The 16,568-nt window shown below is 45.2% G+C and overlaps 1 protein-coding gene across 1 annotated transcript; it reads right to left on the bottom strand.

Annotated features, from left to right (window-relative positions):
* Positions 1-2,491: 2,491 nt before the first annotated feature.
* LOC105880405 (uncharacterized) lies at positions 2,492-14,601 on the bottom strand. Its single transcript, XM_076009695.1, has 4 exons — positions 14,151-14,601; positions 7,522-7,648; positions 7,211-7,300; positions 2,492-5,194 (listed from the first exon to the last, which is right to left on the bottom strand). The coding sequence occupies exons 1-4, from the start codon at positions 14,163-14,165 to the stop codon at positions 4,089-4,091; spliced, it is 1,338 nt and encodes a 445-aa protein (XP_075865810.1). The 5' UTR covers positions 14,166-14,601; the 3' UTR covers positions 2,492-4,088.
* Positions 14,602-16,568: the final 1,967 nt, after the last annotated feature.

The following is a 16,568-nucleotide window of genomic DNA, read 5'->3' as shown; positions in this document are numbered from 1 at the left end:
GGAGTGTAAAGCTACTGTAACTTTAGACATTATTGTATTTATGCACACATCTCTGCAAATACTTCAGTGAAATCAAAAAGAGACCAGACACATGCCAGATGAATTCAGTCACGTCAGGACTCAATTCCAACAGGAGTAACCCACCTCGCCAGGTGCAAGTAAAACAAAGAAAAGAAAAACACCGGCCCAGTGTCCATCACTGGGAGAGGCACCTGGTGTGGGTCTCAGGGGTGTCCAGACTGCCTTTCAGCCACCAACGAGCTCTGCCCACTGCCTCTCCACCGTGTAAACACAGACTTCTGATGGTGTGCGTAGCTCCAGGCCCGCACGCTAACCGGTCTGTGATTGTTTCCAATTACAGAGGTCACTGGGGACACACTCTGCACCCAGGGGAAATGCTCACCACACAGGTGGGACACTTGGTGTTGTGGCCGACACATCTTGGCCATGCCAAATGCTCATTTAGTGCTGCATCTTCAATGAGAAAGACGGTATTTCAAATCAGTGGGTGCTGTGGACTAAAGGTTTCTGTCCCCCCAAAACTGGCACGTGGAAACCCTAACCCCCAGGAGACTGTCTCTTTAGACAAGGACTTCACGGGGGAACTTCAAGTCAAATGGGGGCATGGGGCAGGGCCCTAACCCCACAGGACTGCTGTCCACACGAGAGGACGGGACACCAGGGCCTCCTCACTCCCAGGAGCACAGCGGGCAGGACACACGAGGACTTGGGGAGACGGCGGCCGTCTGTAACCCGGGTAGAAAGGCCTTCCCCGAAACAGACCCGTTGGCACTTCGGCCTTGCACCTTCAACATCCAGACAGCAGCGCTTTGTTACGGCAGCCTGAGCAAAGCGCCAGGGTGGGTCAGGAGTAAAATCGTCATAAGCCATCGCAGTGGGAAGTGACATTAGAAGAGAGGAGACACTCGACTCACATCAAATCTAGTCAATCAACACCAGGGAGAGTTATCAACAAACAATTCAGTTCCAACAATACTCACTTTCTTCAGTTTGAAGCAGCAATCCCCAGCCTTTTTGACACCGGGGACCTATTTCATGGAAGACAATTTTTCCACGGACGGGGAGTGGAGGGCCTGGCGGAGCTGATGTGGTGACTTGAGTGATGGGGAGCAGCTGTAAATGCACGTGAAGCCCCCTCACCAACCTGCCGCTCACCTCCTGCTCCGTGGCCCTGTTCCCAAGTTTCATGGAAGGCAATTTTCCATGGACTGGGGCGGGGGAGGTGGCGGTGGCGTGGGGCTCAGGAGGTGATGCGAGGCCCACTTCCTACCAGCCCACAGACTGGTACCAGGCCACGGCCTGAGGGTTGGGGACTGAAGGTTTAAAGGATAGGACTAACTGACCTCATGCTATGCTGCAAGAAGAATATTCTATTGATAATGTGGCTTATCAATATACAAACATATTTCCTTCAAACAATGGAATAAAAAAATTTTATTTCCAGTGTGTGCAGTTATCCAGGATGCAACAATGGCTGCCCATGAAGCCATTTCTGATGAGTAGTAATTATATACTATAATTGCAGTGTATTTCTGAAGACAGTCACCACTACAAAATTAACCTCTGGTCGCATGCTCAGCCCAAACGGTAAGATCAATCTCAGCTAACCATAAAAACTCAACCAAGATGAATCCCTGAGTAACCGTGTAGAAGCGGGTAACATCATCAAACCCAGACTGCCAAAACATTAAACGTTGGCCTTTGTGTAGGCAAACAACAGCTTATGTCTGTCTCCTACTAATTTATGATGGACTAATGTTGTAAATTACAATAATAACCATCATCATCACAGCTACAGATTATATACTGTTTACCAGGTGTCAGGCCATCTAATTTACTCTTCACAATGACCCTCGGAGGCAGGTTTTATTATTACTGACTTTGTGAGCATGAAGACACAGGAGGCCCGGGAGGTTGAGGTCAACAGTGCACGTACGCCCAGTGGAGCCGGGATTTGGGTGCTGCCCCACAGGGGTGAGACACACTGTGGCAGCCCGTCCCTGGACGTGCCCATACCACTTAGTACACAGCACGGGGTACACGCTCGTACCTGCGCCGCTGCTCCCTAAGATGTGAGGACTAGAAACAAAGGGGAAACTTTCCTGCCAGAGACTGCTTTTCACTGAGTAGAATGAACACAGCTGTTCAAATAAATTCAGGCTTAAACTGTTAACAGTTATGCACCTTGTGTACATTCCTATGTAAACACTGTTTCTATTAGACCCACTGGCTGGTACTGTTTTAGCTTCAAACTTTGGGAAAAAAAATTATCTTCTTTACTTAAGAGATAATTTGGTGATAATGGTCACGCAAGTTTACATTTACTAGGAGAGGAGGGAAAAAGTATGAGCACGACATGCTAGAGTTAATGTATAACAAGACATAAAGGGGCCAGACTGGTATTTAATGTGGAAAGTCCTAACGTAAGCCACAAAATCTATTATGTTACATGTATATATTCCCTACCCACAATTATGCTGGGTCCCATCATGGAGAATCACGCAGATAATCATAAGCTCCACATGCTAGAGGGTTCTGTTCCGTGCACTGTAGGCTGTTCAGCAGCAACGCTGGCCTCTACCCACTGGATGCCTCCCACCGGCACCTCCCAATGTCCAGTTACGCCAATCAAGCATATGTCCACATACAGCCAAATGCCTCCTGGCAGGGAATACTACCTCTCGAATTTGAGTACTGGTATAGAGTCAAATATATTTTAAAATTTTGATGGTTTGACATTTCTATTCAAAAATGTACGTCCATATTATTACATCAATTGATGATTTTCCTTCATTTCAAATTCCCTGATATATAAAGTTGGAAGGTTTGTTGAAAGCTTGGACACATTAAAGATATTTGTAAAGATTTACTTTGCTCTTAGCATTCAGTGAGATACCCTGTCTGATAAGGTGTCTCAAATATGCTGCAATGTATCTGCCTATATTCCACTGATGGTTCTATAAACTGACTTGGGGACCAAAGGGGAAAACACACGCTTCTCTCCCACTGTGAATTTTCTAATGTTCGAAATCGGGTACCTTCTCTCAGGAAGTTCACAAAGTAAATTAGCTACAGTGGGCTATTTGTGTTGTAATGCAAACAGATCACTCAAACAATGGCTCAACAATGAAGGTATTTATTTCTCACTCACAGGAAGTACAAACGGAAGGTATTATAACAGAAGTGGGAAGATTTCTGCTCTCTAACCAATTCCTTCTGTCTCAGTCATGGTGGCCTTCTCCCCCCTGTGGTTCCCAAGGCCAACCTGGGGGTCATCTGCGCTTCAGCCTCAGGGCCTTGAGATATCAGATATGATCATGTGGACCTTGCTGCCAACCCTGGAAGTAACAATTTTCCCTGTGCCCACATTCCCCTGGACAGATCTGTTACAGGAAGCCATCTGTAATAGTGGGATGCTGAGAGATGCGGGCCAATTGTGTGTCTAAGAGAAAAGATTCTCTTTTTTTTCAGAAACACAGAGCCAGTCACTGCCAGACAGGATTTCTCCTTTGTGTGGATTATCTGATGCTTCCTGAGGTGTGATTTGTGGCAAAGGTTTTTCCACGTTCGTTACCTTGATAGGGCCTTTTTCCAGTGTTGAATTTTCTGATGTACAGTGAGGGCTGACTTCTGGTAGAAGGTTTTCCTACATCTTTCACATTCATAATGTTTCTCACCTCTGTGAGTTCTCTGATATACAGTGAGGACTGACTTCTGGTAGAGGGGTTTCCCACATTCATTACATCCACAGGGTTTTTGTGCTGTGTGGGGTCTCTGATATACAGTGAGGACTGACTTCTGGTAGAGGGGTTTCCCACATTCATTACATCCACAGGGTTTTTGTGTTGTGTGGGGTCTCTGATGTGCAGTGAGGACTGACTTCTGGTAGAGGGGTTTCCCACATTCATTACATCCACAGGGTGTTTGTCCTGTGTGGGTTCTCTGATGTACAGTGAGGGCTGACTTCTAGTAGAAGGGTTTCCCACATTCACTACATGCACAGAGTTTTTTACCCTGGGTATGTTCTCTGATGTACAGTGAGGACTGACTTCAGGTGAAATGTTTCTCTATTCATGACAGCCATAGGGTTTTCCCTCTGTGTGAGTACCCTGATATATCCTGAGGTTTGACTTCTTGCAAAAGGTTTTCCCACATTCATTACATTCATAGGGTTTTTCCCCTGTGTGAGTTCTCTGATGTGTCCTGAGGTTTGAATTCTGGCGAAATGCTTTCCCACATTCTTTACATTCATAAGGTTTTTCTCCTGTGTGGGTTCTCTGATGTGTAGTGAGTTCTGACTTCTTGCAGAATGTTTTCCTACATTCATTACATTCATGGGGCTTTTCCCCTGTGTGAATTTTCTGATGCACAGTGAGGGATGACTTCTGGGAGAAAGTTTTCCTACATTCTTCACATTCGTATGGTTTCTCGCCTGTGTGGGTTCTCTGATGTACAGTGAGGGCTGACTTCTGGTTGAAGGTTTCCCCACATTCCCTACATTCATAGGGTTTTTCCCTTGTGTGAGTTCTCTGATGCACAGTGAGAACTGACTTTTTACAAAAAGTCTTTCCACATTCATTACATCCATAGGGCCTTTCCCCAGTGTGAGTACCCTGATGCATCCTGAGATTTGACTTTTGGCAAAAGGTTTTTCCACATTCATTACATTCATAGGGTTTCTCTCCTGTGTGAGTTCTCTCATGTACAGTGAGAAACGGCTTCAGGCGAAATACCTTTCCACATTCATTACATTCGTAGGGTTTTCCCCCTGTGTGAGTTCTCTGATGTGTAATGAGATCTGATCTCTTGTAGAATGATTTCCTACATTCATTACATTCATAAGGCTTTTCCCCTGTGTGAATTTTCTGATGCACAGTGAGGGCTGACTTCTGGGAGAAGGTTTTCCTACATTCTTCACATTCATGTGATTTCTTGCCTGTGTGAATTTTCTGATGTACAGTGAGGGCTGACTTCTGGGAGAAGATTTTCCTACAGTTATTACATTCATACGATTTTTCACCTGTGTGAGTTCTCTCATGCATTGTCAGGTTTGTTTTTCCTAGTTCAGCTCTGTCTTCAGTTGATGTTATGTTGCTGCTGATGACAGTTTGCCACAAACATCTACCATAAGTTTCTCGGCTTCTCTTAATTAGGTCATCAACTATCTGGACATCTGAAGTGGAAAAAAAAAGACACCATATCCATGAACCACAGAGAAGCATTTCTTAAGGAATGCTCATGTAAAGGTAAAGAAATTACTGCGTATTCCAGTGGCATTTTATAAAAATCAATACTGGGTACTGGTTTTATAAATGTGTGTGTATATTACTACTGACAATGTAATGAATTACATTAATATATCTTCCAATATTAAATTGTTTTTCTTTCCATTCTAATGTTTTCCCTTTTTAATTCATAAGGAATTATTTGCTAATAACAGTCACTTACTGCCCAGTTGTAGTTTTCATTTAAGTGCTCATCACTTGCCATCTGTTTTCACTCTCCTTTTTCTCTATTTTACTTATACTTGTAACAGTGGTGGGTGTCTTGTGTTGGCATTTCTCTCAGTCTTCCACTTTGCAGATGGCAAGATTTTCTTGGATCAACTACTTGCAGGTGCAGAGGGAGGCCATTTCCTGGTCTTGTAAGCAGGAATATGGCTTAGGGACAGGGTTTCGCATCTGTGTTTTAGTTTTCATTCTTCCCTGGGAATGGCTATAGGCATTTTGGAGTTTTTCTAATATAAATCTCTTATTTCCCATGCTAGACAGTTTCTTGCAACTTCCCAATGTAACCCAACTTCCTCTGCCTCTCAGAACCCTAACAAGCACAGGAACCTCCTGTCTACCACGGTGGCCACCCCACTTCTGCTGCTCTATAGGATTTGGTTCTGCAATCCAGGCTGTGCTTATCATCTTAAAAGCAGTATTTCTGGCTCCTTTTGAGATCGAATGCCCTGACATTCTCCTTCCAATTCCTGACAGAGGCACCACTGCTTGATAATTGACTGCTTCAGATGGCTTTTATATGTTTTGTTGGAGTTTAAGCTTTCTCTGAGTTTCATGGAAAATGAAGTCTCCTGTATATTTGCCATTCTTTTTGTTGTTTTAGAATGATTTCTACAAAGACAAGGGGAAAATACTAACTTCAAACTCCACTCCCAAACAGAAATCTGAGCTCTTCAATGTAAAAGCCTTGGTTTTCTTGGACCTGGGACCCAGAATCTCCTGGTTCTCACCCCAAGTCAAGGCACCACTGCTTTCCACACCCCTTTGCTGGTTCCTCCTCAGTGTCATGATTTCTGACTTCAAGATACACAAGGCTCATTCGTACACTCCTCATTTTCTTATCAACTCCCTGGGCGAACTTCTTTATAAGTATGACATTGAATACCAGCTTTAGCTACTGATTCCCAAATTTGTGTCTCTAATAGTGATGTCCATTCTTGAACCTATATTTTATATTCACCTATTATATGTCAAATATATGTCAGCTATATTTTATATTCACCTATTATATTTTATATTCACCTATTATATGTTAACTAGAAAGTTCCAGTTAAAATTGGAAAGTTAACCGGAACTGAATCTATGCCAGAGTAAACACTTAATAATCACGATAAAAATGCCTTCTGTGACCATCCTTCCTAAATTATCACATTCCGTTACACTCACTCTCTCTGACTTTGGTTAAGTATTTCTCCTGCTTCTTAAAGAACTGCTTAACATACATTATTTTCTTATTACTTTTTCATCAGAATGGAAGCTCCATGAAAAAGAAACATCATTTTGATTACCAGGGCTTAAAATCTGCTCAATTAAGATGTGTTAAAAGAATAAATTGATGTAAGAATAAATGTCTGAGGGAAAAAGACAAGTCCATGACAACAGAGGAAAAGAGAGCAACGGAGAATATTGATAAAATAAAAGCAAAGAAAAATGTCTAAAAAGAGGAAGGCAGGCATTATATTTTGGATAAATACTAACATAAGAAAATATTCAGCAAAATAAAAGGCCAGGATGTGTGAGTGAGAGCTATCCTTGGAGTCTATGCATGTGTTTGGTGCATGCAGACCACTTGTCCTGAGGTCTAGGACTGGTCGAAACAATTGGTGAAAACAGGTCAACGCTGCCAGCACCTGCTGGGCTTCACCCCTCCTGGCAGCCCTGCCCAGTTCTTGCTAACTGACCCGAGAGGCTCCGGCCTGGGTGTTCTAGCATCCATGGCTCTGCTCCTTGCTCCAACTTGAAGATCACCTCAGGTTTGGCAATGCGATGCCCTGTTAGTGCGAAACAACACAGGACTTTGTCAAACTGCTAAGTCAGGTCCTTTGAACAATGACAACAGATCGGGTTCAGGGTCTGTGCAACGAAGGAGCCAATTTGAACCTTTCTATGGAGAGCGGTGGCACATTTTTGATGGACTGGCAATTCGCACCTAAACAGCACAAAACCTGTAAAGGGTTACCATATGCATCAAGAAGAAAGAAGTTTTGCTCACCCAGCGACAGCAGGTCGCTGCAGGTCTCCAGCGTCACGTCCCTGCGCAAGGTCCTCTGAGCATCGTCCAGGTCCTGCCACTCCTCCCAGGTGAGGTCCACTGCCACATCCTCAAAGGACACCAAGCCCTGTAATGGCACATTTCTCCTCAACTTATCAGCCCTGGAACACCACCATAGGATCTGGGAATTCACTCTTCTCTGTGTATGTGGTGTTGTATGTAAGACACATATGAGACAACCGCACATGAGATGCTGCTGCTTTGTACTCTACAAGGTAGGAGAAAGAAAAATCCAGTAGAAATATCCATCTGCTGTAATAACTTAATTACTGAAAATACTATTACAAAGTGTATCTTTAGACCTAGAACCATCCTTGTTGCTAGTGATAAAATTATGAATAAAATTCTCCTCCTCCAAGGAGCTCATGATCTGGTATGAAGATGTAAGTATAAATACATACTTGGAATAATGAGTTAGATGAACTAATTTAGACACAAGTTCAGTGTAGACTGGGGTAAGAAAGCAGGAGAAAGTGTAGTTTGTAGTTCTATTTCTTTTTTTTTTTTTTTTTGAGACAGAGTCTCGCTTTCTTGCCCAGGCTAGAGTGAGTGCCGTGGCGTCATCCTAGCTCACAGCAACCTCAAACTCCTGGGCTCAAGCGATCCTCCTGCCTCAGCCTCCCGAGTAGCTGGGACTACAGGCATGCGTCACCATGCCCGGCTAATTTTTATATTATATATATTAGTTGGCCAATTAATTTCTTTCTATTTTTATGGTAGAGACGGGGTCTCGCTCAGGCTGGTTTTGAACTCCTGACCTTGAGCAATCCGCCCGCCTCGGCCTCCCAGAGTGCTAGGATTACAGGCGTGAGCCACCGCGCCCGGCCTTGTAGTTCTATTTCTATTAGAGGTTGCACTTCCCTGAAAAATGGAAAACGTTTAGCTCTTCCTTGTGAACCTTGCGTACTCATGACTGTGAGGCAACAAGAGCAGTCCAGTTGCAAGGGCACAAGAAACACACTCCACGTTGGTGAAACGACACACAGCCCATGTTTAGATGAAGGATCCTGGTCCGTGCTGAGAGGCAGATGCAATGCTGAAGGAACTGATTATGGAGCAAACCTGTAGTTACTCAACTGACGTAATTCTAGAACCACTTTATGCACATATCGTGTGTAAGTTACAGATGTACCTCAGTGCCCACGGGGGGTTGGTTGCAGGATCCCCTACGTATACCCAAATCCACACATGCTCAAGTCTCTTACATAAAATGGTAAAATATTTGCATATATCCTATGCTATGTAAATAGATGTTATGGTGTGTTCTTTAGAAAATACATCAAGAAAAAATTCTGCATATGATCGGTCAAAGGCAACCATATTTTTCTATTGAGACTTTCAATCTGAGGTTGGTTGAATCCTTGGATGTGGAATTCTTATGTACAGAAGACTGAGCATAATTTATAAATTAAAGAAAATGTATACGGGCTTCCCCAAATTTCCTTCCTACATGCAAAAGGATTGCTCTGTCCACTCTAGGGTGAACATCCCTACCCCCAGACCACAGAGTAGAAATAATAAGGTTCAGTAAGAATAAGTAGGTTACATGGCCAGATTTGCATTTTAACGGTCATCCCTAAGGACGATGGGGATGTTCGTAGGGGAAAGTCAGAGGGGGAGAAAACAGGGTGACGGATGACCGCCTACATCAGGAAACACAGCAGTAGGAATAGAGATTAGAGAAGTGATCTTAAGAAACAAAAATAAGGAAGATTAGCAACACAAAATGTAGAAAGCGTGGGAGACAAAAGAGCAAAGAGTAAGGGTAATGAACAGACAACAGGTATCAATCCAACCATATCGATAGTCACTTTGAATGTCAAAGTCTAAATGTGCAATAGAGCTTGTCAGAGCGTACTGAAATATAAGCGTACCTCTCTTTACTGTGCTTTGTCTTGCCGTGCTGCTAGACACTATGTTTTCTTACAACCGAAGGTTCGTGGCAACCTTGCGGTTAGCAAGTATCATTGTCGCCATTTTCCCAACACTCTGTGCTCACTTTGTGTCTCTGTGCCTCATTTTCAAACTTTTTTCACTATTATTGTATTTGTTATGGTGATGTATGATCAGTCATCTTTACTGTTATTATTTTAATAGTTCTTGGGCACCACGGACCTTGACCATATAAGATGGCAAACTTAATTGATAAATATGTGTATTCTAACTTATCCACCGACTGGCCATTTTTCTGCCTCTCTTCCTCTCCTTGGGCCTCCCTATTCCCTGTCCTGTGACACAACAATATTGAAACTAGGCAAGTTAACAACCCTGCAATGGCCTCTAAGTGGTCAAGCGAAAGGTACATATCTCTCACTTTCAATCAAAAGGCAGAAATGGTTAAGCTTAGTGAGGAAGGCATGTCGAAAGCTGAGACAGGCCAGAAGCTAGGCTTCTTATGCTGAACTGACAAGTTGTGAATGCAAAGGAAAAGTTCTTCAATAAAATTAATATTGTTACTTCAGTGAACACATGAATTTTTTAAAGAGCAAAGACAGGCTTCTTGCTTATATGGAGAAAGTTGTAGTCGCCTGGATAGAACATTAAGCCAGCCACATTACCTTAAGCCAAAGCCAAATCCAGAGTAAGGCTCTAACTCTCCTTAATTTTATGAAGGCTGAGAGAGGTGAGGACACTGCACAAGAGAAGTCTGAAGCCAGCAGAGTTTGGTTCATGAGGTTTAAGGGAAAAAAGCCATTTCTATAACATAAAACTGCCAGATGAAGCAGCAAGTCATAATCTAGAAGCTGTAGCAAATCATCCAGAAAATAACTGATGAAAGTGGCTACACTAAACAACAGATTTTTCAATGGAACAAAACAGTCTTATTCTAGAAGATTCCATGTAGTTAATGCCTGGCTTTAAAGCTTCAAAGGACAGGCTGATCCTCTTAAGAGTTAGGGGCTCATGCAGCTGGTGACTTTGTCATTGACCTCTACGAAAATTCTAGAACCCTTAAGAATTATGCTAACTCTACTTTGCCTGTGTGCTATAAATGGAACAAAAAAGCCTAGCTGACAGCTCTTCTGTTTACAGCATGGCTTCCCGAATATTTTAAGCCCATTGTTGAGACCTACTGCTCAGAACAAAAGATTCCTTTCAAAATAATACTGTTCACTGACAATGCACCTGGTCAGCCCAGAGCTGTGGTGGAGAAGTACAAGGAGATGAATGCTGTTTTCATGTCTGCTAACACAACACGCACTCTGCAGCCTGTGGATCAAGGAGTTATTTTGACTTTCAAGTCCTTATTACTGAAGAAATACTTTCCGAAAGTTATAGCTGCTAAAGTGAGTGATTCCTCTGATGGATCTGGGCAAAGTAAATTGAAAACCCTCTGGATAGGATTCACCCTTTTATAATAGATACCATTAAAGGAATTTGAGATTCATAGAAAGAGACTGAAATACCAACATGAAACAGGATTTTATAAGTTGATTCCAATCGTCATGAAGGACTTTGAGGGGTTCAAGACTTCAGTGGAGGAAGTACTGTGTTTCCCCGAAAATAAGACCTACATATAAAATAAGCCCTAGCAGGATTTCTAAGCATTTGCCCAATAGAAGCCCTACCCCGAAAATAAGACTTAGCATATCTGCACAACCCATGCTTTCGTTGCAGAGCAGTAAAGAAGATGAGCAGCCCTTCTCACCCTCCCCATGAGAGCTCTATGGCTCTACATGAGAGACTGGGGCCAATGGTTCTAAAGCAAATGGAGTCACAAGAAATTCAGGATGGAATTCGGGGTTTGGAGAGTGATGACGATGTTCCAGAAGACGACGACTTAACTATTTTTGAATAAATGTAGATTGTTGTGCCATACTTAAAAAAAATAACACATCCCCTGAAAATAAGCCCTAGGGTGTCTTCTTGAGGAAAAATAAATATAAGACCCTGTCTTATTTTCGGGGAAACAGCAAGAGATCTAGAGTTAGAAGTGGGGCCTGAAGATGTGACCGAATTGCTGAAATCTCATGATCAAACTTGAACAGGTGAGGAGTTGCTTGCTACTGATGAGCAAGGAAACTGGTTTCTTGAGAAGGAAGCTACTCCTGGTAAAGGCACTGCAAACACTGTCGAAACGACAACAAAGGATGTAGAATATTACATAAACTTAGCTGAGGAAGCAGCAGCAGGGCTTGAGAGGGACTCAATTTTGAAAGAAGTTCTACTGTGGGTGAAACGCTATCAAACAGCATCTCGTACACAGAAATCTTTTGTGGAAGAGCCAGTCGATACAGTAAATTTCACTGCTGTCTTTTTCTAAGACATCGCCACAGCTACCCCAACCCTCAGCAAACACCACCCTGATCAGTCGGCAGCCACCAGTGTGGAGGGCAGTCCCTCCACCAGGCAAGATTTCCGCTCCCTGAAGGCTCAGGCGACTGCTACCGATTTTTAGCATTACTTTTTAACTAATGTATGGCACATTGTTATTATAGGCATACTGCTAGTGCACACTTAGTAGACTGCAGTATAGTGTAAACACACTTTTGCGTTCACTGGGAAATAAAAAATTCATGTGACTCGCTTTACTGCTTTTTCCTGGAACTGAAGCCTACAATATCTCTCAAGTACGACTGTCCTGTGCTATATATTTAAAAATTTGTAAAAGGGTGATAAATGGTCTTATCCTTATGAAAAGGGGGAAGGGAGGAAACTGTTCATGGTGATGGTTATATTTATGGCATTGTTTGTGGGGACGGTTCCATGGGTGAACACTTATCTTCATGTTCATCAAGATGTATACATTAAATATGCAATTTTGTATGACAATACCTCAATTTTTAAACAAATTATATAATTAAGAATTAACAATGAATACATATTTTCAAATTTCTCAGTATATGTTAATTTTATCATTAGCCTTTATCTTCAAGTCTAGGTTGCTGTGTGAATACACTGAGATGGCCGTATTTGCTAAACCAAAATACATGTGAGTATCTTTGGAAATTTTTTCTAGAGTTTAAACTTGGGAGTGTAAAGATGTTTATAATAGTATAACAATTGAACCAGAATTCATTATGTGTTTAATTAATCACCTTTATTGGAAACAATAAAATTATAGTCCACTGGGACAAAAAATATCTGGACACAAATGAAAATGAAAATACAACATTCCAAAACTCATGGATTACAACAAAAGTGGTTCCAAGGGGAAAACTGACAGCTTTAGATGCTTACACTAAAAAGGAAAGATCTCAAATCAATAACCTAACTTTACACCTTAGGGAACTAAACAAAAAATAGAACAAACTAATGAGACACCAAAAACAAGGGAAGAAAATAAGAGATTAGAGACAAAATATAGAAAACAGAAAAAAATGAATAAACCCAACAATAAGTTGTTCAGTCTTTCACCATTGGAACCCTCTACGCTGTTGGTGCAAAGGAACTGTGTGTATTTTTGTAAAATGTAATACAGCTATGGAAAATAGTAGAGGGGGTTCCCCAAAATATTGAAAACAGAATTACCATTTGATCCAGCAATCTGACTTCTATACATACAGTTCATCCTTGAATGACACAGGCTTGAACTGAGGGTCCATTTATATGTTGATTTTTTTCCAACCAAGTGTGGGTTGAGAATAAAGTATTGTGGGAAGTGAAACCCGTGTAAGCCAAAGGCTGACTGTGCACGTGGGTTCCACGAGGCTGCCTTCAGGACTTGAGCACACTGACGGACTGAAGTACATCCAGAATAACCACAGCAGGGTCTCCAGGAGGTATCTGCACACCCAGGCTTACAGCCAAGAGATGGAAGCAACCCGTCAAAAAACTGGAGCAGGTGCCCGCTGGGAAGAAGTTACTGCTCCCACCAGTGCCTGCAGGGTGCCTCCCCCAACTCACCACCCATCTGAAGGGGGGCCCCCACCATATTCACCCTGGTCTCCTCGCTGTGTGCTGTGAGTGGGAGGGGCAGATGACGAGCCACCTGGACCTGGTCTGGCTGGGCTGTCAGCCATGCCGTAACAGGAAAAGATTTCTGGAGTTCTTGAGAGGGGCATGGTATGTTCTGCACATCGGAGAAATGTAAATAATTTGCGGCAAAAGGGCAAACCGGTTTGTTAAAGATTGCTGCAAATTCCTACCATCTCTCTTCTCAAGAGGCAGAATCTAATCGCCCTACAGCTGAGTTGGGGCTGCTCTTAGTGATGAGCTTGACTAAGAGAATGTGGCAGAAGAGGCGCTTTGGGAACTCGGAGGGGAGATCTTGAGCCCTCACAGCTTCCGCCTGGGCCCCCTGGACACCTGCTCTGGGAGAAGTCAGACAGACCTGACCACCATGAGACAACCAGACGGGGAGGATGTCCATGCTGGCCACGGGGAGAGGGCGGGGTGCCTGTTCCATGTCCCCAGACAGTGTCCTTCTAGCTGACCTCAGACATCACGACGCAGATCAGAGACATCAAGCAGCAGCCAGCCCACACTGCCTTGTTCAGTGTCCCGACCCACAACACTCTGACATAAGAACAGAACACATTCTTGGGTTGAGCCGGTAAGTTCTGTGGTGGTTGGTTACACAGCCGAGAACCGGAAAGTGAGAAGTTACTAGAGACCATAGGTAGTACCTTGGTTGGAAACATGAAGTGTAGCCTTTTGGCCGAATGGGTGCAGCAGAGAAAGATGAAGCTTTCTTGCCTCCTTTGGTGCTTAAAAAAGAACAATCTGGAAATCGGAAGGCCGCAGGTTCCTCACTCACGCTGCCGGGACGCCGCTCCGCCCGCGTCACCTAGGAATCCGCCACCGGCCGGCGGAGCTTCTGGAACCAGCCTCTCCTGAAGCCCACTCCGGCCTCCGGGCAGCCAGCGTCTTCCGCCTGCGGCCGGCACGCCCCGAGCCGCCCTCCCGGCCCGGCCCAGGTCGCGGCCCGCCTGCGAGTCGTCTCGTCTCTGCTCCCACCGAGCCGGGGGACAGCCGGGCCGACCCCCGGGCCCCTCGTGCACCCGGCACCGACCTTCAGGGACTCAGACCCAGCCGCACACCCGGGGACAGCGGCGCCGGCACCGCAGAACCGGAAGCCAGGGCGGAAGACGGCAGGCGGGGGCGGGGCTGCGCGTGCGCAGAGGGAACCCAGAAGCCCCGCCCCTGGCCCTGGTCTGCGCGGGCCTGCGAGGGGAAGACCACACTTCCCAGAGGGCTGTGCGGGCCCCCGCCGGATCCGGCGGCCATCGCGTTACCAAGGAGACCGGCACTCGCCAGCTCTGGACCGCTCTCCATCCGCGTGAGGGCGGCGGGGAACCCGGTTCCCCATTAACGCGGGGTCTGACCGCCGGGAACGTTGTGGGAGCCGCGGGGAACGCGAACGTGGGCCAATTGGTCGGTGATAAGTCACCTGGTTTTAAAACATCCGGTACAGGTACTGGTGTTCTGGAACAGGTACTTTTTAATGGAGACGTTCTGAAAGCATGTAAGATATGTTTATCTCAAGTCTGTTGACAAATTAATAAGAAACCAAAATGGGAAGTCCCTTCCACTGAAGGATGTTTATTCTCACAGACTGACTCGTGAGTCTCCAGCGGGTTCTAGTGCACAGGTGGGGCAGGGGAAGCTCTCGGGTACCTGCCTGGCTAAAGCACCGGCGTCACGGGCAGGTACACCTGTGGTCCTCGTGCCAGCTCCCACTTCCCGCATCTGACAGTTATTTGCCCAGAAACTCCCAAGTTCCACCCATCCACCCTTCTACCAATGACATCTCTGTGTTATACATTGGTTTTTGTGACATGGACCTGAACGTTGCCCTTCCGCCCTGGTTTGTGCCGCATACCAGCAGGGAGTTCTGCACAGCGCTTTCTCAGAGCTCTGGCTCCCGCCGAGACTCCTCTTCAAACGGAGACATGTCCCTGGATTGATCAGGGTGATGGCTTGAGTGGTGGAAAGGCGGTGGGGTGAAAGGCGGATAAGGTTTTGGGGTGGGCGGGTGTGTGAGAGGTTTGACCCTCACCCAAACCTGTCCCCGGTTTTGTCTTTTCCTAACGTTTTCCCTGCCTTGTTCAAATCCTGTATCTTTCTCTCTGATCCTGCAGTTGCCCCTCAGTGACTACTCTGCAGATCTCGGGAATTCAGTCTTGACTTTCCCAGAATCCCGTTGCCTCAGAGTGTGGAATCTCTATCTTTCCTTTCTTAGACCCCTGGAGCCCAGTCCTCTCTCTTAGACACTTACTGGTATGATATATGGGGATCCTTTAGATACAGAATGATTGGTCGGGGCTGAGTCAGGGGAATCAGTGCCAGACATTGGACCTTGTAGGACATGGGTGGCCACTGCCTCTCTTTGTGGGCTTCAATCTTCTGTCCATAAAAATGGAGACAGTAATACGCATTTGGTTGTGTAGACCTCACCCTGAGCCCACCTCTAATAACATAAAGGCCAATAATGCAATTCGTCCCCCACCCTCCCCCAGAGCCGAGGGGAGGAGGCTCCGGGATGGTACCGGGGTGTTTCCAGCACTGGCCATGCATTGCAGTTTCCACTGTTCCAAGGTTATACTTCTGTTGTTAAAGTCATTCCTGAGTATTTTGCTTCTGGTTCTATTGTAACTAGAATTATTTCTTTAATTCTGTTTTTCATGGTTCATTTCTTGTGTACAGAAGTACAAATGAGGCCTGCCTGAGATCCCCTGCCTGGGCCAGGCCGCAGGGGTGGGGTCTTAGCCCACAGCCCCTCATGCCTGTGTGTTTCCAGATGGGCCAGCACAAGACCCTCTAGGAACCCCATGTGAGTCCCTCAAAGCCACTTCTCCCACCTCTATGTCCTCCCTGGCAGCACCAGGCCCAAACTGCAGGGCCATCCCCAGGCCTCCTTCCTCTGACCTGCCACAAGCAGTTCCAGCCCTGGTGGTGCTAAGGTCAGCATCGTGGTCCTGCTGCTCTCCTGTGTCTGCTCTGTGGTCAGGAGGACCCCAGGTGAGACCAAGGTCGAGTCTTCCATCAATGTCTATGGGTGTGTCTGGGACCACCACAGTGGGGACCAGAGCAGCCAGTGTTTG

The sequence above is a fragment of the Microcebus murinus genome, chromosome 14, assembly GCF_040939455.1.
Source record: "Microcebus murinus isolate Inina chromosome 14, M.murinus_Inina_mat1.0, whole genome shotgun sequence".
Classification (NCBI taxonomy): Eukaryota; Metazoa; Chordata; class Mammalia; order Primates; family Cheirogaleidae; genus Microcebus; species Microcebus murinus.
Note: the sequence above shows the minus strand (reverse complement) of the source record. Positions and strands in the feature narration are given on the sequence as shown.

Bases quoted from the DNA above. Each gene is read 5' to 3' on its own strand.
- LOC105880405 (XM_076009695.1), bottom strand. The intron at 7,301-7,521 runs GTGAGCAAAACT...TCGCACTAACAG, and splicing joins CAGCGACCTGCTGTCGCTGG to GGCATCGCATTGCCAAACCT. The intron at 5,195-7,210 runs GTCAGTTAGCAA...TTTCCACTTCAG, and splicing joins CCCAGGCCGGAGCCTCTCGG to ATGTCCAGATAGTTGATGAC.